General features: G+C 37.1%; 1 protein-coding gene across 1 annotated transcript in view; it reads left to right on the top strand.

Moving 5' to 3' along the window:
• The window catches only part of si:dkey-246i14.3 (ephrin-A4), a 94,509-nt gene that overhangs the window by 69,295 nt on the left and 3,653 nt on the right, over window positions 1–21,561 (top strand). Inside the window, exon 3 of the mRNA XM_036592877.1 lies at window positions 5,409–5,477. Within this exon, the coding sequence (XP_036448770.1) occupies window positions 5,409–5,477 (69 nt within the window). The remainder of the gene's footprint in view (window positions 1–5,408; window positions 5,478–21,561) is intronic.

Genomic DNA, 21,561 nt, shown 5'->3' with positions numbered 1-21,561 from the left:
CGAAACATTTTCATCAAACACGCTGCCTTTTTTTACTCTTCAAATGCATAAAAATAACTCACCGGCTAGCTGTCCTGCTGCTTTGGATGTTGTGAGTGAATGGCAAGACTCCCATCTCCATGTCTAGCACAGAAAAGGCACTAAACGCCCTCTGGTGTACTGAAGAACAGTTGTACAGAGTTCAAAGCCGTGCATCTAACGCTGGATTGAGAAACAGAAGTGCATAGATCATTTATTTTAAAAAACTTGAACAGACTTCATTGATTCAGAAAAAATGTTTCATTTCATTAAATCTCACCATCGTCTTAATATAGCCCATTGGAGTGTTATGGCACAAGCCTGCTGCACATACATCCTCATATTCTCATAACACATTTATGTGGTGCCCAGCTCTACTAGCATACACAGTCTGGCTGGAGTCAAACATTCTCATTTGCGTCAAAGCGGAATTATGGCACGGGGCTAACTGGATGTATGTGCGGTTGTTAAGAGTTCGCTTAAAAGCTCTGTGTTGTAGAGGGAAACGGCCACAGCTGCGGTGTGCGTTACTGAAATGGCCCTTATGGATTTATGGTTATGAGCAGTGTGATTAAACTTGGAGCCAGCGCTGCTTTCTGAAGGAGTGTCGCCAGCAGAGCTGTCGCCACTGGTCTTTAACATCTCTACCTCAGATCCAAAGCTCAAATGCTGGGAAAGAACTGCAAATGAAGTGGAAAATAAATGCATGTTTCCTTTAGAGTGTGTAAATTATAGCTGTAATTACGAGTATACTACAAACCCAGTTCCAAAATGTTGGGACCGCAGAAAAATGAAAAAAACAGACAGTAATGATTTGCAAATCCTTTTTGACCTATGGTCAGTTGAAAACAGTACAATGACACAGAATTTAATGTTTCAACTTATAAACCTAATTGTTTTTTTGTAATTTGACATCCTCGACATGTTCCATAAATGTTAGGACTTGTTTTCCGCTGTGTTACATCACCTTTCCTTTTAATATCATTCAGTAATCGTTTGGAAACTGTAAACACTGGTTGATGTGGTTGAGAAAGTAATTTTTTTTGCACTTCACATTCGACTATGCGATTGCAGGCAAGCCAGTCTAGCATGTGCACCCTCTTATTATGAAGCCATGCTGTTGTAATACATGCAGAATGTGTCTTGGCGTCGTCTTGCTAAAGCAAGCAGGGGTGTCCTTGAAAAACACGTTGTCAAGATGGAAGCATATGTTGGTCCGAAATGTGTATGTACCTCTCAGCATTGATGATGCCTTCATAGATTACCCAAGCCATTAGCACTAAAACAGCCCTGTAGCATGACATGACACCCATTATTTCCAAAAACAACCTGAAGGATGGACCACAGCATTTTTACCCTTTCCGTCAGTCCATCTCAGATGAGCTATAACCCAGAGAAATCAGTGGTATTTCTGGTTGTTGTTGATAAATGGCTTCCACTTTGCATAGTAGAGTCTTAAGTCGCATTTGTGGATGCAGCGATGTACTATAATAAGTCCATGTGGTTGTATTCATTACACAAGCATGTCTGTTTTTAATGCGGAGCTGTCTGAGAGATTGAAGATCACAGGCATTCAATATTGGTTTTTGTCCTTGCTCTTTATGCTCAGATTTCTCCAGATTCTCTGAATCTTTTAACAATGTTACAGACGATGTTATGTTATGGACTGTAAACGTTGTTCTTAAGCTGTAAGACTGTTCACAAAGTGGCGACTTGGCCTTTTATGAATGCTTCCTTTATACCCCATCATGATATCACCTGTTACCTGTTCACCTGTCTGCATGTGTAAAGATCCAAAACAGGTGTTGCAGGCAGTGTGCAAAATACCTCCTAGTTTTCAAGGGTCCCATGTTGGCTGTCTACTCCACCATTGGCTGGCTGCTTGGCAACAAAATGTTTGGTTTACAGTTCTGCTTGTGGAAATTCTCTTCTCTAATTTGGTAACGTGGTCTTCCACACATTAATGCATGTATGAATGTATTTGAGCATCTGTATTTCTCCTCTCCTTTTTTCACATGCAGCAATGCCTGTTTTTTTGCACATTGGTTGCAGGCATCAAATTTGGAATTAGTGTATATTTTCAAAAATAAATATAGCTGATAAAGGTGAAATATTAAGTATCTCTTCTTTGTGCTTTTTTCAATTAAAAACCTTTAAGTTTACAAATCACTGCTTTTTTATTGTAATTTTTTTTTAATTTGCATTTTACCTACTCTTGTAACTTTTTCTTGGATTTAGGTTTATACTGCCCTACACTTACAACACTGATGGCTGTGAATGTAACAGTAAATATCTTGTATTATATTACACATGGCATCCTCCAGTGCCCGTATTGATATATGAAATGGGTGGAATTTTTCGCTCCATTAGCCAGTGCACTTATCCTGCAAAATATTCCAGCTAATATCATTAGCCCAAAGGCAGGGTTTATTTTCTCCCCCCAAAGTCCTCATTTACATTAGGCTAATGCAGCATGCATGAGTTTGAGCAGTAGCGATTGTGCTAGCTCTGATAGTCTATGACACAGATCGGGCCAACTGGAGAACTTTTTGCTGGAACAACACAAGTCTCTGGTGTACATATGATTAGTGAAGACCACTGGGGCCAATTTGGTTTGGTTGGGGCCACTCAGTGGTCTCCTTTTCCCTTAATGCAACTGTACAGTGGTCCAAATTCAGCATTCTGATTTCCCTGTGCAATGTAATCTGTGCTGTTAGCCTCAATGTCTTGATTTTTTTCCTGTGTGACTTGAAGGTGAGAGTGCCTTCATGTTGGATTTCATAAGAATATTGGACTTTGCAACACATTGTATTGCAGAAGGGCCTTCCAACCAATCGTTGTTAGTGCTATAGATATTCTGACCAGTCACAGCTCTAGATGAGCGTTTCTGTGGGTGTCTTGAAGAATTGTGAGTTTACCAAGGTGTGCAAGGCCCATCACAACAGCAATATTTACAATAAAAAGGTGATCAAATATTAACAGCACATTTTTTTTAATGTGATTGATGTATTTTCCTTGTTGGACCCCTTGAATGTACCATAGTTCCACCCCAAAGGCCAGCTGCTTCCATGCTGCATGTTGCTATGACTTCTCAGTCGAATACAGTGTTTAAATGGCGACAAGTTCCATTAATGGCTGTCTTGGTAAAAGTTGTTTCCAGCTGCTGCCATGGCGGATTTGTTCAGGACTGAAGGATGTGGAGTAGGTAAACAATCACACCACTGATGCTTACACTAATATAGGGAATGTTAGCACTGGAAGATGCCAACAGACTACATGGAACAGAGCTTATAGGAAACCTATGGATAAATCAGTGAGCAGCAAACTAATCAAAGCAACAGCAAAGTGGAAAAGATCCTGTTCCTCTACAAACAAGACATAACGGTATGAGGCCAGCAGTTACAATCACATGCCTGACTTGGAGCCAGTGACTGTGTATATATAATCTACGTGATCTATACACATATATAACACATATATAATATGTGCAGCTATTGCTGCTCTCTCTGAACGTCTGTGATAAAAATTAGAATCTCTCTATATATAAAATCTTAGAACAAGTATCTCCAAAATAGTACTTTTACAGAAGAAGGCAAAAACACTCTTAACCTTCAATGTAAGTTAATGAAAAAAAGGGTTTATTTCAAGTGATTTAGAGCATTTCTATTGGTCCATTCATCAAGAAATTTTCACACAGAGGACAGCTGGTGTGTTGAAATGATGTAGAAAAATAATCAACAAAAATGGAGATACATGGTTTTCTTTGGACAGCGATGATATATATATGATAATAATAGTTTAAATTGTACACATCCTCTACAGAGTTCTGCACATTTAAATGCACAATTACTGTTTATTTGCTGAATTTAACATATTTGAAAGAAAACTAAAATAAAAAATGTAGTCTGTGCAGAGGTTTTATGGCACATTTTATGTTTTATGTTTTTTAAATGTTTAACTTTTATATTAATAAATACAGATATGAACAGAAAAATGTCATATTTAAGTTCCCTGTAGAGGGTGTGGAATGGAGGCAGGAATTTTTGCATGTGACTGTATAATTTCATGTGTACGACCTCAGGATGTTCATAGAGGAAATAGGATTTTGAATTTATCTTGAATAAATGTGTGATGTATTATAAAATAATGAATTTGGAATTGTTGATTTTGTGTGTGTGTGGGTGTGTATTCTGTGTAAGATTTCTGTTTGTATATCTTTGCTATTGTAAACATTTTCTCCCCTTGGTAACTTTAAGAGAAAGAGCAACTTTCTAAACTTTAAGGCACGTTTTATGCAACACAGCAGTGTATTTTTTGTGTTCAATTTGATATTCTTTGTGGGGTTTTTTTTTCAGCCAGTTCAGGATATTTTTTTTCTAGTTTACTCATCCTTAGCAAATTCAGTGTCTTCTATTCCAGCCATGTTTAAATTTTTGGATTAACTGTCTTGACTTTTTTTAAAAAATAGAAATACAGAACTGTTTGCAAAAATATATACACATGAATTTATTTATTATTTGTTCAAAAAACAAACATTGTAATAAATACAAATAAACAAATTAACAGTCCATTGTGGTGTGATGTGTATGACTGTATTAGCTTCCAAAGCTCACCTTAAGGAGGTCCAGTATTTTCAGTTATCATCCAGGACCTTGTTTATCAAATCAGTCCTTCATTAGATCGTTGTCTGTCTGTTTTTGCTGTGTTTTACTTTTTAATATATCAAGGAAATACCAGCTGCTATTGATACAACTTCAAAATTTTATTGGACCAATAGAAATAGTCCAGAATGACTAGGACTTACACTGAAAGTTAGTAAAGTCTTGTAAAGTTATTTTTGTGGGTTTTGATCCGACAGTGATGATATATTTATTTGTACTCATCCTAATGTCATGTAGTATTTTTACTACATTTTTACTGGTAAAGACACACTTCGCTGCTGTTGGAAGAAAACCTCCACCTTTTCTTTTTGTCTCCAATTTTGTTTTGTTTTTTTTTGACATCATTTGAAAATGCATGTTTGCCCTTTATATTGTGTGTAAATTTCATGACGAATGAACCAGAAGAAACGGCCCAAAATGACTTGGTAAAAAGTCTGGTTCCATTGACTTACATTAAAAGTAAAGTACGTTTTTCCTTCTTCTGTAAAGTCACCATTTTGGAGATACGAGGTTTTGTTCCAACAACAGCGACTTGCTTCCAAAATAGTTTTAATCAGTTTTTGTGGGCCGAGCGTTTCTTGGCTGCAGTGCTGTGTATCAGGTGTGTACTTTGTGACAGTCTCATCAGTTTTGTGTGTTTGTCCTTTCTGTATTTCAATGACTGGTGACCTTTTTAGCTTCTCGCTTTGTGATGCACACGTTAACTCTACTTCTCTCTGTTTTTTCTAGCTCTGTCCACAGATGATGGGCCCCCCCTTCCTTGCATGAAGCTGAAAGTCACTGTGTGCTGCGAGCCCAGTAAGTACTCCTCTCCTTTTTTCATCCCTTCATTTGTCCTGCACTTTTTTTCTTTGCAGCAGGGGAAAAAAAACAGGTCCCTCCCCTTGCACCCTCTCACGCACTCAGACGACCCGCTTTCTCTGCACGCGATCCCCTCGCTTATTCTTTACCTCGCTCTGTCGCACTCTCTCTCTCACCCTCTCTCTATACCACTCCCTTTTTTACTCTCTCTCTCTCTTTCTCTCTCTCTCACCCTCTCTCTATATCTCTCTCTCTGTTTTTTGTAGTATATTTTTAGCTGCATCTCATCTGTAATAAAGATAAAGATTTAAAAAAGTAGAATATAAATGTATTATGGAACATAAAAAGCTTAAAAATATTTCACCTAAATATTGTCTTAAACTGACTACAGTAGCATATTGTTTCATGTATTTGAATAATTATGTATTTATGTTTTATTTAAATAAAAGTACATCAGGATTTAATTAAAAGTATAAAATCTCTCTTTAATTAAAATGATATAAAGTGTGTGTGTGTGTGTGTGTGTGTATGTATGTGTGTATATATATTTATATATATATATATATATATATATATATATATATATATATATATATATATATATATATATATATATACATGTGTGTGTTCATCTACCTTTAATGTTTATTATGTAATAATTACTTCCTTTTGTAGCAATTATTCTTGATCTACTTGTAATTGTTTTATGTAATGTCACTCATATTTGGTAATTATTTACTGTTTAAAATGACATTTTATTTTTTTAAATAATATGCATAAGTAATATTTAAAAAATATGGAAATAAAAAATAGATTTAAATTAATTTCCCCATTCTTGTCTGTGCAATTATAATAAGAAAATTATCATTTGAATGTTTTTTCTTTTAATAATAGGTATTACAACAATATCTTTGCCAGATTTAATGTTAATATACATTTAAGTAATTATATATGCATACATTTGTATATTTAAAAAAAACAAAAATCTAGCTTTTGGATGTTGATTTTTGGTTGTTGATGATTACAGTTTAATCAGGAATTCCTGCTTTTGAAGGATTTCTACATTATTAAATCATTCAGCTGTCCGGTTTGATGTGAAATACTTCATTATAGAGAAACGTCTGAAACCAGGCGTCTGAAGTACTTAATGTCTCTTAATGTTACATCACAGATAGTTATAAAAGATATGCTGCCTGCTGTCTTTGGTGAATAGTTTTGGCAAACTTTTGGACTAAAACAAGTATTTTGAATCCATTCACAGCATAGAGGTGCATGCATGGTATAAGAAAACTTATTTTTTCAGGCTTCTCATTATTTTACCATCATCATCATCAAATATAAAACAAACATACGTGTAAATTCACTGGTAGTTTTGAATTGTAGGCATTGTGACCCCTGGTTCCATTCACCAACACTGTAAAGACAGCAGAGTCAATGTATCTACAAAAAACACTCTGAATCTTCACTCTGAATCGGTTGATTTATGCAGAAATATTGACAAATGTGTGTAATTTCCTTTTAAGTAAACTTATTTGGACTTGCTAATGTGGGTTTTGACACTATGACATACTGTTTGGCATAAAGTACAGAAAGCATTCCGTCTTCATGATTGCTGCCGTTGTGTTTGGCAATGAGATGTGCTTTTGTCCATTTTTCATAGGTCATACTAAGTCGAAGTGTCAAAAGAAAACAAAAGCAAGTCTATTTGAGAAAAACTTCAGACACCAAACGCATCTCATTTGTTCTGAGAAGTTTGAAAAGACATGTTATAGATGCAGTTTCTTAAAATCTGAAAAATGATTGACACTACCAAAATAACTTCTGCCTGTAGTGTCTCGTCTTAACACTTTTTTTTTCATTTGTCATTATTTACGTGTAAAATTAGCAATAAAACTGTGTGTGTGTGTGTGTGAGTGAGTGTGTGTGGCGTGGTTAGTGTCTCCTGGCTCACGGCCCCCTGCAGTAATGTTATTCTTCCGCCTGACTGAGCTGACGAGAGAGCAGTGGGGAATGCCGTCCGCTTAGAGTGGGAATGGCAGTCCAGTCCGTGAACCGTCCGCCCTAATTCCACCTCTCACTTCTCACACATACACACACACACAGATGTGCGATGGCCTGTCCAGTCCAATTCACCATCTCACGTTCTGCTCCAGCCCCAAATCAGCCTCTTGACTCTCCTCCACTATTAAACGGCACCCTCAGTAATAATTCAGTCCGTCTATTAATTTAGTGAAATTTTTATATGCATCTGAGAGGATGAGTTGCACACAAAACCTCAGACAAGTCGTATTCTGTACGTTTTTATAGCCGTTTCCTGATATCTGCAATTAATTTCTATGAATTTATGCCAGTTTTCAAGGTGAATTACAGCACTTGTTACGCACAGAGGTTGATAATTGTTTCCATCGGATATGGAAATTGTCAGCGATATTGGTTTGAAAGAACTGTCACTAAATCAAATTGACACAATTTCCCCCGCTTGTCCCAAATGTAAGAGATCAAACAGGGCATATTTGGTGAAAGTGTTTTTATTTATTTATTTATTTTAAATATAGGCTAATGTACTAATTAATAAAGGTTAACATAATAGAACATCTTTTTAGGTGACAGATTTCCATTACTTATTAGATACATTTGCCTTGTAGCTCCAGTGCAAAACTAAAGAAGCAAATTTCAGGCACCAGCCATTGTCTTAACTGATCAAATACACGATATGGACAAAACTATGTGGACACACTTCCTAATTATTGAGTTGTATAAAATCAAGTAATCTACATAGACAAATGTCAGCAGTAGAATGGGTCACATTGAAGAGCTGGACTTTTAGATCTGGAACTGTCATAGGATGCCACCTTTACCCAGTCAATTTGTGAAATTTCTGCCCTGCAAGGTCTACCCTGGTCAGCTCTAAGTACAACCCTGTTTCCAAAAAAAGTTGGGATGCTGTGCAACATGTAAATAATAACAGAATGCAATGATGTGCAAATCATTTAAACCCTATATTTAATTGAAAATAATTCAAAGACAACATATCAAATGTTGAAACAGAAATTCTATTGATTTTTTTTTAAATATATGCACATTTTTGATGCCAACAAGTTTCAAAAAGTCATGGAGCAACAGAAGACTGGTAAAGTTGTGTAATGCTATAAAAACACCTGGTGGAAAATCTCTCAACTAATTAGGTTAACTAGCAACAGGTCAGTAACATGACTGAGTATAAAAAGAGCATCCCAGAGAAGCTGAGTCGTTCAGAAGTAAAGATGGGGAGGGGTTCACCACTCTGTGAAACACTGTGGTGGCATATAGTGCAGCAATTCAAGAATAATATAAAATAGCAAAGAAATTGGGAGATTTCATCATCTACAGTACATAATATCATTAAAAGGTTCAGAGAATCTGGAGAAATCTCTATGTAAGGGACAAGGCTGAAAACCAGCACTGGCTGGCCATGATGTTCAGGCCCTCAGGTGGCACTGCATTAAAAACAGACCTGATTCTGTAGTGAAAATGTGCATCAGAGCCCTGACCTCAACCCCACTGAACACCTTTGGGATGAATTGGAACTTCAATTGCGAGCCAGACCTTCCCATCCAACATTAAAGTCTAATATCACAAATGCTCTTTTGACTGAATGGGCACAAATTCCCACAGACACACTCGAAAATCTTGTGGAAAGTCTTCCCAGAAGAGTGGAGGCTAATATAGGCTGTTATAGGACAAATCCATATTAATGCCTCTGGCTTTGGAATGGAACGTCCAACAATCTCATGTAGGTGTGATGGTCAGGTGTCTACATACTTTGACACCTTCATTATGGCTTCCATTCTTTTCAGGCCTCTTTTAGTTTTTCAAAGAAATCTGCAGAGATGTTTTTCCACACCTCCAAAGTTTAGTCTAAGTTGGTAGCTTTTTCTATTTCTCATGATCCTAGTACTCCCAAACACATTTAGTGATGTTGAAGTCTGGACTCTGGGGCGGTCAATCCATTGTTCTGAGAACACCAGTAGCCTCTTTGGTTGAGCTGTAAATGTTATCATTTCCCTTTCACAGTAAGGGCTTCTTGACAGCTACTCATCCTTTTAGACTCATAGTGCTGAGTCGTCTTCTCACAGTGGAAGGACTGACAAACATTATTAGTCTTTTTCCAGATCTGAAGCAAGAGTGGAGCTTGATTTTCTCTTCTAAGTGCTGTTTATCTGATGGGGACAGTTTGGGGGACTACTAGATCTTGCAGGTGGCTGTATGGAATCCCGTTTTCTCTGGATCTTTCAATCCTTTTTTGAACGCTGTTTCTTTCTTCTTCCTTTTGGAAGTGGATTATCTTATATCTACTGCCCTCTTAATCGAAAAATGAATAGCTTTAATTAAAAGTAATTAATGACTGTTTTGACTGAAAATGAAATGAAGGGTGGTCTCTAAGTTTTCATATGGGGCCTTTAATATCAGCCGTTTTTATTTGCCAACTGATAACGATTGGGTTTTAATTAATATGTCAGTTATGTGCAGAAATCCTGTTAAGGCATGGCTTTAAGTTGGTGTTTCTGATGAATATAAGGCTTTAGGAAGGAAGTTTGTGTAATGGCATGTAAATAGCTTGCCTTTGCAGACAGGCAGGGTTTTTTAGATTCTGAAGAGGTGGATATGTAGCTCATTTATTGCTTTCTCAGGCCAGGACGGTATCAGAGCACCTAGGTTTGATAAAGCCTGTGTTTGGGGTGTTATTTTGGAGGTTCTTTATTCATTTTGATTGGTGGTTAGTTTGTGTTACCCGAAAGTGGATGCTCAAACATAGTAAATGTACCCTTCTTCTCTTTGTCCATTTCCCTCTCTTTTCCCAGGCACTTCCTTCAGACGGTCTCTTTTAACTCTCTCTCTCTCTCTCTCTCTCTCTCTCCTTCTGCCTCTTACACTCTTTCTGTTCTCTGACCGAAACTAATCCAGACTAAACTGTAGCATCTCCTTGTCTCCCTCCCTCCTCTTCTTCCTCCTCCTCCTTCTTCCTCTTCTTCTTCTGCTTCTTCTGTCTCTCTCTCTTTCTAGTGTTCTGTCGTTCCTGGAGTGGCACTAATCTCCCCCTTCTCTCTCTCCGTTTCGATTTCTCCTCCCTCCCCTCCCTCATTTTTATGATCTGTCGTTACCGGAGCAAAACTAATCTGGCCTCCATCCACTCTCGTCCCTTTTTCCGTCCGACTTTCGCCCCAACCCCCCCTCCCTAGTCTCTTATTCTTCTTCTCTCCATCCATCCCCTCGCTCTTCTATCGCCAGCACTTCTACTTTAACACGTCTTTTAATGCTTGCAGTATCGCTGTTCATATCTACAGTCTACAAAACGAGGTTTTTAAACGGCTCCCAGCTTGGATGTACAGTTCTAGGGAAAACCTTTAATTGGCATAAAACTTTTACATCATGTGGAGGTTCTTTCAACTTAATAAAAGCCAAAATTTCATTTCCAACCATTTTTCTTGAAGAATCATTACAGAAAGGTTCTTTAGTGGTTCTTCTATGGCATTGATGCAAACACCCTTGGCAGGCTTGGTTCAATTAAACTGAACCCTGGTGCAGTTGTTCTGATGCTACCACTAGAACCCTGGTGCACACAAATACAGTCCAGGTCTGCAAACAAACTCTGGTGTGGTTTGGTTGATGTAGGAATGCGTAACAGCCCAAAGACTTTTATACTGACCAAACACAGACTGCTCCTCTCTGAAGGCCTTCTACCTGCAACAGATGAATTCGTGACTATTATTAATCAGAATTAACTGTCAATAGATAGTTAAATGGGTAGTATAAATGGATATGGGAAAACCATAGTAGCAGAAGGCCTGTTGTAACTCATTGCATTAGCATATCACAGAGCATACAGAAAATGACATGCATAAAGCCCATGAGTACAGCATGGTTCATAAATGTTGTTGGATTTTTACCAGTTACTGTCGACAGTGTACAATGTGGTCCCAAAGTCTGAGACCACTAGTGAAATTGGTGATTTAGAAAGATTCATCGGATTTCAAAATGATTTATTTCACTTGTAAATCATTACAGAACAATGCAGTAAATTGTAAATGGTTAAAATGAGCATAAAGTTTATGTAATTGTGCTCAGTATGAACCTCCTCCAGCTGTACGGACAACATCAACGCCACAGTCAAATTCATCCCATACTTGATTGAGCAGATCATGGCTCTTTTTAATGCGATTTCGGAGATCATCCAGTATTGTGGAACCAACTGCGATAGCTCTGAGCTGTTGGAGATTCACTGCCGACAAAAATCACGTTGCACAGTTATGACAGATTCACTCTTATTGAAGCAGAGAACGCAAAACGCTTTCTGCTCAGGGGTCTCCATCTCCTCGCAGACTGAAGGGAGCCATCTTCAGGTGACAGTCAGAAACTCTATGACCCCCTCTTTCAATTGGTATGTGATTGGTTCCTAGACGCCTCATGATTGTAAAAATATGGCGCTTTGAAATTAGATGAATCTTTTTTAAAATCACCCTGCATTTTTGCATTTTTCTTTAATTTAATACAGAGTTTTTCATCTTTCCATCAAGCAAATACTTATATTGCTTAAATGACAACATGCAGTCAGGCTGTCATGCATTCCAGTTGTATAAAACCACTGATGAGTAGATCCAGTTTCTGTGAGTGGAAATTTGAAACTCAAAACCAAATCTGAACAAATTTCTTCTTCACTTTACCCAGCAGAACTTTTCCTCGTTGTAAACATTTCCAAATTCTGAAAATTCTTGTTTATTTTCAGGATTTTTTTTTTGATTTTCAATGTAGTCTTAGACTTTGAACCCCACTGGACGTCTTAAGAGCTGTTACTATTTGTAAGACTTTGTGAGGCTTTTCTTTGCAGCGTTTGTTTCATATGTCAGTGTGAATGTTAAACGAACCAGTAGTAAAATGCAACAATGGGTCATTTTCTGCTTCGGTCTGGACAAAGGGAACTGACTTCAGATAGAAAACACATCCTAATAGCCATTACACACTGAACAGGATGGTAAAAAAATGACACAAATGCAAAATGTTCAGAGATCATTTTTTTGCATTGTAACTATATATGCAGGACACAATGCATTTTTGTTTTTTACAGAGAAGTGACAGCAGTGTGAAGAACTTCTTGGCTGCATTCAGAAGCTAAAACGTTTAGTGCTTCCATACAGGCCATATCTCAGATGTTTGTAGCCTAGTTTGAGCCCTATTTGAGCTGCTTTCTGAGATACCGATCCTTTTGACGTTTGTAAAGAAGTTCTATTTGCTGCTCCATCATCTTGGTTATCATCACGCCAACGGCAGAGACGACCATGATTGGTCAGAGAGTTCATGTTGTCGGCAGGAAAAAAAATTGGAGTAAAATAATGTTGCACTTTCGCCATCCGAAAAATTGCATTTGGAGTGCAAGATAACGTCAGATATACATGTGATTGAATCATTTGTTCTTGTCCGAAACAACTGTTGGTGTGTAAGGAGCCTCAGTATTTGGAGCCTCAGCTTTTTGCTGCTTGTACTTTCTCCATCTCTTCCTCATTACATTCTCCACACCTGTCCCCCAATCCCTCCATCCCCAAACCGCATTCTTCCCATGGTCACACTTAGATGAGGACAGATCAGAGGTGAGCGTAAGTGGGCATGAGCAAACAGCATACCCAGGGGGGTGTTTTGCGCAGCTGGGATTTTGTTCCCCCCTGGTAAACGTTCTGGTTTTTGGTTCCTTCCTGTGGCGGGCCCTTTTATCTGACAGCTTGCGTCCTGCCGAAGGTTCTGTCAAGCCCAGGGGCCGAAGTCTCGGAAAAAAAGCACCAGATCCAAGGCTCGTTCACAGCCATGAGGGGCAATAAGGTGTAATTAACAGGATTTTTTTAAGAGCTGCTTTTCCTGGGTAGGTCATTGAAGCTGTAATGAGCTGGCTCGAGGGAAGCTGAAGGACGGTGTAGAGATCAGCGATACCTGAAGGAATAACCTCTCCAATACAGGCACCACTCACTGTCATTGCAGCAAGGCTTTCTGCCAGCAGTACATGGCATAGATTTCTGTCTGTGATGCAGCGTACAAAGTGCAAATGGATGTAGATCTATTATAGAATATTAGATGATAGATCAAAGTGCAAATAGATAATGTTATTGACACCTTAAGCCAAGATCAGGATTCTTTGTTCACGTATGCGTAATGTCGTCGCGATACTCAAATAACATAAACAATGAGCAAACAGAACATAGAACAGTCAGGGTGCATGAAGATAATGTACAAAGTACAGATAAATAGAGAAACGTCAGTTTATGTTTAATATGGTACAGTATTGCACATGTGATTTTAATGTGTTAAATACTGCGGCACCTGAAAACCCACTTTCATCCTAAAAGCTGTACGTCCCCCCTCTCTCTCTCTCTCTCCCTCTCTCTCTCTCTCTCTCATGAGTAAGTGTGGTGATGTTTGTACATAATTTAAGCTGCACTGGTTGATGTCGGAAGAGAGTCGAAGACTTGTTAACCCTTTAAACACAACACTAAGTGGGCTCACACTTCCTCATTCCCATTACTATATAACTAACATATTGGTTTCATAAATGTTACTGAATACTTTTGTAGTAGGTGCTAATAATTGTTAGTAGCTACTGTAGTTACTGACTAATTCTCAGTAGTGACTGTATAATTTATAATTTGTAACTATAATTCATAAGGGCTACTGAATAGTTCATAGTGCTAACAAATTTAGCTTATTTAAGTTTATTATTTATTTATTTAGATTTACTGGGTCATGGTAAATGTGCCAGTTTAGCCAGTTTGGCTAATTTTCAATTGTAGTCCCTGGGCAGGTACAAAAGGACAAAAACTTACATAAGAATTACATTGAACAATTCGTAGTAATTGCTGAATAATTTATAGTAGCTACTGAATAATTTTTAGTATTGACTGATTAATCTGTAGTAGTTACTAAGCAATTAATGGTATAATTCACAGTAGTTATAACATATATATTCATAGTATAATTCATAGTAGTTAAGAGTAATCTGTGGTAGTTACACAGTAATTTACAGAAGTTACTGAGTAATTTGCAGTAGTTGTGGAGTAATTTGCTGTAGTAACTGGGTAATTCACAGTAGTTATGGGGTAATTTGCTGTAGTAACTGGGTAATTCACAGTAGTTACCGAGTAATTCACAGTAGTTACTGAATAATTTGCAGTAGTTACTGAGTAATTCGCACTAGTAACTGAGAAATTCGCACTAGTAACTAATTCACTGTAGTAACTGAGTAATTCACAGTAGTAACTGAGTAATTTGCTGTAGTTCTTAAGTACTTCGCAGTAGTTACTAAATTATTCACAGTAGTAACTGAGTAATTCATGGTAGTTACAAGTAATTTGCAGTAGTTAGAGTAATTCATAGTTCCTGAGTAATTCGCAGTAGTAACAGAGTAATTCACAGTAGGCAATGGGTAATTTACAGTAGTAACTTAGTAATTCACAGTATTTACTGAGTAATTCATAGTTCCTGAGTAATTCGTAGTAGTTACTGAATAGATTATAGTAGTATTGACTAAATGATGTTTATTAAATACTGAGATGTTTATTTTAGCCAAAAAATAGTACATATATTTACTATTGGAAAAATACCATTGAATTTCATTATAATCGATTGCAGTGTCCCAAAATGCAGTTGAATAACAACCTTGATTGATGTTTCATGAGGCATCCATGCATCGTCATGCTAAATATCTTACAAACCTGAAGTGAAAACGTCTTTTAAATAAAAAGTTCAGTGACACTTTATTTTGAAATAAAGGTGCCAAAATGGGTTCTTTAAGCACTGCTTCTTTTAGAACGGCTTTCAGTTCCCTAAAAAAACTCTTTAGAGAACTATTAAAACTAATATAAAAATAAGACTAATGAGATGTGTGAGTGTGAAGTCCATCCCACAAATGTATTTTTCTTTAAGGAACCACAAGTGGTTACTCTGTGACATCACTTAAAGAACCCTCTGTGGCAGAGTAGGGTCAGGTTTAGAATTACATTTAATAGAATCTGTATAATAGCATCAACAGGAGCCTCTCAATTTGATGTGTTTATCATCCTTACATTTGTTTAACATCTCTATCTAGAACTTAGCAAATCATTCATAGTGGTTGCTGAATAATGAGTCTAGGATTTAAGGGGTTAAGGCAGAACATATCCGATAAGCTTGAGTGCCTCAGTTCGTGTCACAGTGAAAAGGCTCCCCCCAAAGTCAGCTTCGGAAAAACAGCAGCCCGGCACTGGAAAGCTGCAGCGTTCGTCCTCTTCCCACAAATCTAAAATTCACCTGAAATTTCACTCGGACAGAAAGTGGATCTGCTGGAAGTTACTCCTCAGTAACGATGCTTTTCTGAAAATCTTTAGTGATGCGTAAAGGCGCTTTTCGCTGTAAAGCCAAATTTGCCCTGAACACCCATCTAGCACCAACCCCCCCCCCACATCTCTACTTACTGAGGGCGACTTGTCAAAACATTAATTCTGCTGTTGTTTTTCCTCTCTCTCTCTTTCTCCCTCCCTCTGTCCGTCCCCTGCTGCGAGGAACCATTACAGTCAGTTCTACTTTCTCTCTAATTGATCCCTCTCTTTTTCGCCCCTTTCTCGCTCTCCCTCGTCCCTGCTGTGAGCACGCCATTTCCTGTTCCAATTCCCCCCCCTCTCTCTCTCTCTCTCTACCTCTACCTCTCTCTGCCCCCTTTATCCACCTCTCTTGCTTTTTCAGCTTTTTCCTTCCCTCTCTCTCACCATCTCAGCCATTTTTTTCCAACTTTAGGACAAAATCTGGCCGCTTAGTTACCCAAATGTTTTTTTTTTCATGAGTCATTTATTTTGCTAAATCGTTTTTCATTAATCGAAGTAGCGAAATTCTTTTTTTATCTGTCCGTCCACGTAAATTCAGTCAAAAAACAGCAGAAGTGGAATGGAGCGGTGAGATGATAATTCTCCCTCCCTCTCAATCTCTCTCTCTCTCTCTCTCTCTCTCTTTCGCCATCTTTTGCTTTCCTCTCGTAGACGTTCCGCATAGAGGCTGCGGAGCCATTTTAGGAACGGAAACGTAAACACACTGCCATTTTGGCATCGCTGAACAAATACGTCCAATTACAGGGAAAAGACAAATGCAAAAACATGACATTTAACGTAATGATATATTGGATTTTTGAACACGTTTTATTTTTAAATAGGAGAAATATTGACGCAGCTTTATCTCTGGTAGGAAAGCGGGTGAGCACTGCGTTTGCTGCCTCTCTCAAAATGCAGAATGTATGTAAGATTAGTATTTTTATTCTCAGTTTGGTCTTTGGAAAAGGGTTTTAAATTAAGTTTGCTTTCGTGTTACGTCTCGTCATTTTTTCATTTATTTTTTTACAGCCTCACTTCACCCAAAATGAACGTCCCTTTGAATCTGTATTTATCGTCCCTCCTTGCCTTGTTTTTCTCCCTATGTTTGCTGCAAGAGCTTTGCTTCTGTTTGAGCAGCTTTTAACGTACTCGTTGTGTAAGAGTAATTCAGAAAATGGCCTGATAACTCGCACCACCTTTTTTTTGTTGTTTCTGCGACTCGCCTTTTCCATTTCATTTCAACATGAAAGAGCAATCAGATTAATTGCTTTCATGGGCTTTGCGACTGTAAATGAATTGTTTGAAAATTAAGGTACGTATGGGGAGACCTGCGTACAAACAATAGAAGTTAACACAAGTCAAATGAAGGACGCTACAAAGTTCTGTTTTCAATAATACAAACTAGTTTTAATGCGGATAAATGTGGAAAGTGATTCTTTGTATAGAGTGTTAAAAAAAAAAGCACAACCACCTTGAGTTTGAAAATCAGTGATCAAATCTCAGGCGAATAACTTCTCAAGAAATTAGTGTAAATAAATTATAATTACAGTATATTATATATCATTAAAATATCTTCAGATGCCTTCTGGTGCTTAGATTTAGATAGAAATATGTATATTCTTCCTCCTGCATTCCTTTCAGAGAAAATACTGTTTAATATGAACAAAAAAATTATTTGCAAAATACTGAAGGGATTGTCTCATATCGCTGCTGTCGGAACAAAACCTCCTATCTCCAAAGTGGTGACTTTACAGGAGAAGGAAAAAACATACTTTACTTTTAATGTAAGTCAATGGAACCAGACGTTTTTCCAAGTCATTTTAAGCCATTTCTTTTGGTCCATTCATCATGAAATTTACAGAATAAAGGACAACAGGTATTTTCAAATTATGTCAAAAACTGAATAATGTAAAAAATTGAGATACAAGGTTTTGTTCTGACAGCAGTGATATACTTAAAAAGTTATGTGTTATTTCATATTGTCAGTAATGTCAACTTTGGGTTGAATGTACTGCTATATGTGATTGACTTAGTTGTACACCAAATGTTTTGCTCTGTTTTGTTTTTCCTTTTAAATTGCATGTCGCTGCTATAGAAACAAAATCTCCTATCTCCAAATTGATAACTGTACAGGAGAAGGAAAAAACATACTTTACTTTTAACGTAAGTCAATTTTTACCAAGTAATTTTGGGCCATTTCTGTTGGTCCATTCATCATAAAATTTCCACATAATATGAAGGACTACAGGTATTTTCAAATTATGTCAAAAACCAAATAACGTAAAAAATGGAGATACAAGGTTTTGTTCCGACAGCAGCAATAAGCACTGCTAGGGTGGGGTTGTTATGGGTGGGTTGTTGAAGGTCAAATTGTACTGATGCATCTATTTACATATGAGCTGGATGTAATGGTGAAGGCCTAATTAACGTTTCGATAAAAAAAGAAAAAATACCTTCTTTTGTCTATCATTTTAATCCACAATGTGTTAGTCAGTATTAAATAAAGTAGCAGCAGTTATTAATATGAAGAGTGATTGCAGACCTTTGACCTTTGTGTGGATATAAAATGACCAGATTTATTTATGTTTACTGACACTCATTTGCTTCTCCAGATGAGCTGTAAACACCCTGGTGGAATGTTCCTGAGTGTATCTCTCTCTCTCTCTCTCTCTCTCTCTCTCTCTCTCTCTTTGTCTATTTGTAAAATCTCTGCATCTTCCGGAACGTGCGGTACAGATCAATAGCAGACACACGCAGCTAAAGCTCGTTATCGACATGCTCTCCAAACGCGCAGTACTTTGCAAGGTCAATCTCTGGAAGAATCCGTCCGCGTTCAGCCCAGTTAGAAAACGTCTACATCGCAATCGTTGAGTCACTCTTTCACATTTTTTGAAATATGCATTTATTAGTTTACACGCTGCAAAATGTACAAGAAACATTAAAGATTTTGCAAAACAATGGTTATACTGAATACTCAAATTCTACACTGACAGAGAAAGAAAACGAAAACCAACAAAAAGCTTTGAAGGGGAATTCCACCTATTTTTCCAAATTTCTTCATAATGGTTAGTGGAAGAGAAACCTACCAACTCAGATTTTTTGCAGTGGTGGTGAATGGAACCAGAGTTTTCAATATCTATATCTATATTCCATAACACAAATGTATTAATGATATTTTGTTTACTGTCCAAAATGACCAGTGAACCTACACGTCTTCTGGATTTTTAAATGTAAATTATGGTTAAAAAAAATGGAAAATCTTTTTTTGGGTATTAGTTTTCCTTACAATGCGCTATATATACAATTGTGTGCAAAGGTTTGTGCGCCTGTGGTCAAATGGCACGTGTTGGAACCTCGACAGTGAGCACATTTTAATTCATAATGACTGTTTATTTGCTGGATTTAACATATTGGAAAACAAAATAAAACAAAGTTTTTTGTTTTATTTATTTTCCAATACACTGTTAGAAATAAAGGTTCTGTGCTGGTACATTTTTCGTTCATCAGTCAGGTACAAACAATATAAATGTTCCCTCAAAGGTACAACAGTGGTCTTAAGGTCCAATTGTGAACCTTAAATAAGTTTTTCCAGGTGAAAAGTACGTATTTGTACCTTTTCATAACCGAATGTTTTAAAACAGAACAGTAAAATAAAAAGCCTGGAGACGAGACGGGGTGTGTGGAATCAACACAACTTAGAAAATATATTTTCAATGGATTATGGTGCAGTTATGTTCCCTGGCTACGGGTACTGAGATCTTTGAGGCCACCCCAGTGACAAGAGGGCATATCCAAAACCGAAAAGCTAGAATTTTAAGAAGTTACTGATGGTATGCAGATCAATTCCCAAGTCAGATTATTTGGCCTCAGCCTAATACATTATCAGCCATAGTTATTTTGCATTCAGTGAACCAGAGACCCTTTTAAACAGGGTCAACATAGATTTTTCTCCTAAATCTATAAAATAAGCCCTTCATACATTCATAGTCTTCCATTCGGAATATTTGTAATAATTGTGGGTATAAAGATGTATTAAAAAGAAAAACAGCTGGTTGATGAGACAGTGAGATTAAGAATGATTTGTTTGCAAATTACGTTTAAGAAATTTCTTATGAACCTTCTCGGTTTTTGGCCTAAAACAGTTCATAAGCTACCTTTTTTTTTAGAAAGCTTTCATGAACTCAGCGACAGAAACAAAAAATACTAATAATTAATACTATAATACTGCTATAATGTTATTATGTGATATTAATTTTGGGCGTAAAGAGTTTTCAAAAAGAAAAACAGCTGACTTATATTGGAAAATCCATTTTCAATAAAATTCCAATAAAGATGGTATTAATTATAATGAATCATTGATATTTCTTGTATGTGTAAAGCCCACCCCAATCAACATACATCATCCAAAAAAATACATTTGAAAGTGGTTCATAATGTGTTGTTGAACAGAAACCTTCATTCTTAATTAAAATAAAGATGTTATATTTTCTTAATTTTACAATAGCCTCACATTTGAAAGTAAAGTCTTTTAACTATAATTTATAATAGATTAGACTCTGTGGTTGATGGGACAGTGAGATTAAGAATTATGTAAGAAAATATTGATTTGTAGTTTTGTTTGTTTGTTTGTTTGTTTGCAAATTACCTTTTTAAGAACATTCTTGTGAACCCTCTCAGGTTTTGTTCATAAGACTTTCTGTAGGTTATTTTCTTTGGAAAGCTTACATGAATTTGGCTCCAGTATTAGGAAAATTACTAATAATTAACACTATAACACTGTTATAATGCTATTATGTGATATTAAGCAATATATAATGTGATTTTATTTTTGTCTGAACATTTAAGATGTTTTGTCATTGTCATCAGAAAACCTTTCAAAAATGCTGATTTTTATATGAGAATTATGACAAAATACTCATGATAAATGCTTATTATAGGGGCCAATTCGTCTCTGTGGTAACAAAACCTCTCATCTTTGCAGCTTTAAAAAGAAGGAAAAAATGTTGTTAATTTTAATGTATTCTAAAGTAACAAGTTCAGCTGGTCCGTTCATGAAGTGTTACCACAAAAATAAATAAATAAATGAGTTCGTTAACAAAATGGAGTTATAAAGTTTTGATACAACACTCATCTCTCATTCATCCTTTCTTTCTCTCTCTCTCTCTCTCTCTCTCGCTCTCTCCCCCTCTATCTCTTCGTTATGGCCCCTCGAACTGCCCCCTGCTGATAGCGTGACACTCAGACATAAACTCCCGCCCTCGTCAGTCTCCTTCCTCTCTCCGTCTGACCTTCTTTCACTCCCTCCGTCCCCAACCGCCGTCCCCCTCTGCTTTTTCTCACACGTCTCCCCCCCTCTCCTATTCTCTCCTCTGTCCTCTCCTCTTTCTCGCTCTGTCGCTCTATCCTCATTGTTCCTCCCTGTCCACTGTTCTATACCACTCTCCTTCTTTTACTTACTCTCTCTCTCACCTCTCTTTCATTTTCTCTTCCTCAGTCCGCTCCATGGTCCTGCAGAATGCTTAATCTCCTCACTTCGCTTTTCTCGCTCTCTTTTTCTGGATGCGACCTTTAAAAGAATTTGCATTGGGGACGTATTTTTGGGGTTGCACAGCCGTTAGTAATTTTTCATGACATTTCTGCCTGAGTAATGGTAAATCTTTCTCCATGTACATTTGTCTACTCCTCCTATGTGCATTTTCTCTCCCCACATAGATGATCTCCACAAT

Source organism: Colossoma macropomum, unplaced genomic scaffold (genome assembly GCF_904425465.1).
Source record: "Colossoma macropomum unplaced genomic scaffold, Colossoma_macropomum, whole genome shotgun sequence".
NCBI classification, from domain to species: domain Eukaryota; kingdom Metazoa; phylum Chordata; class Actinopteri; order Characiformes; family Serrasalmidae; genus Colossoma; species Colossoma macropomum.
This window is presented reverse-complemented; position numbering and strand designations above follow the sequence as displayed.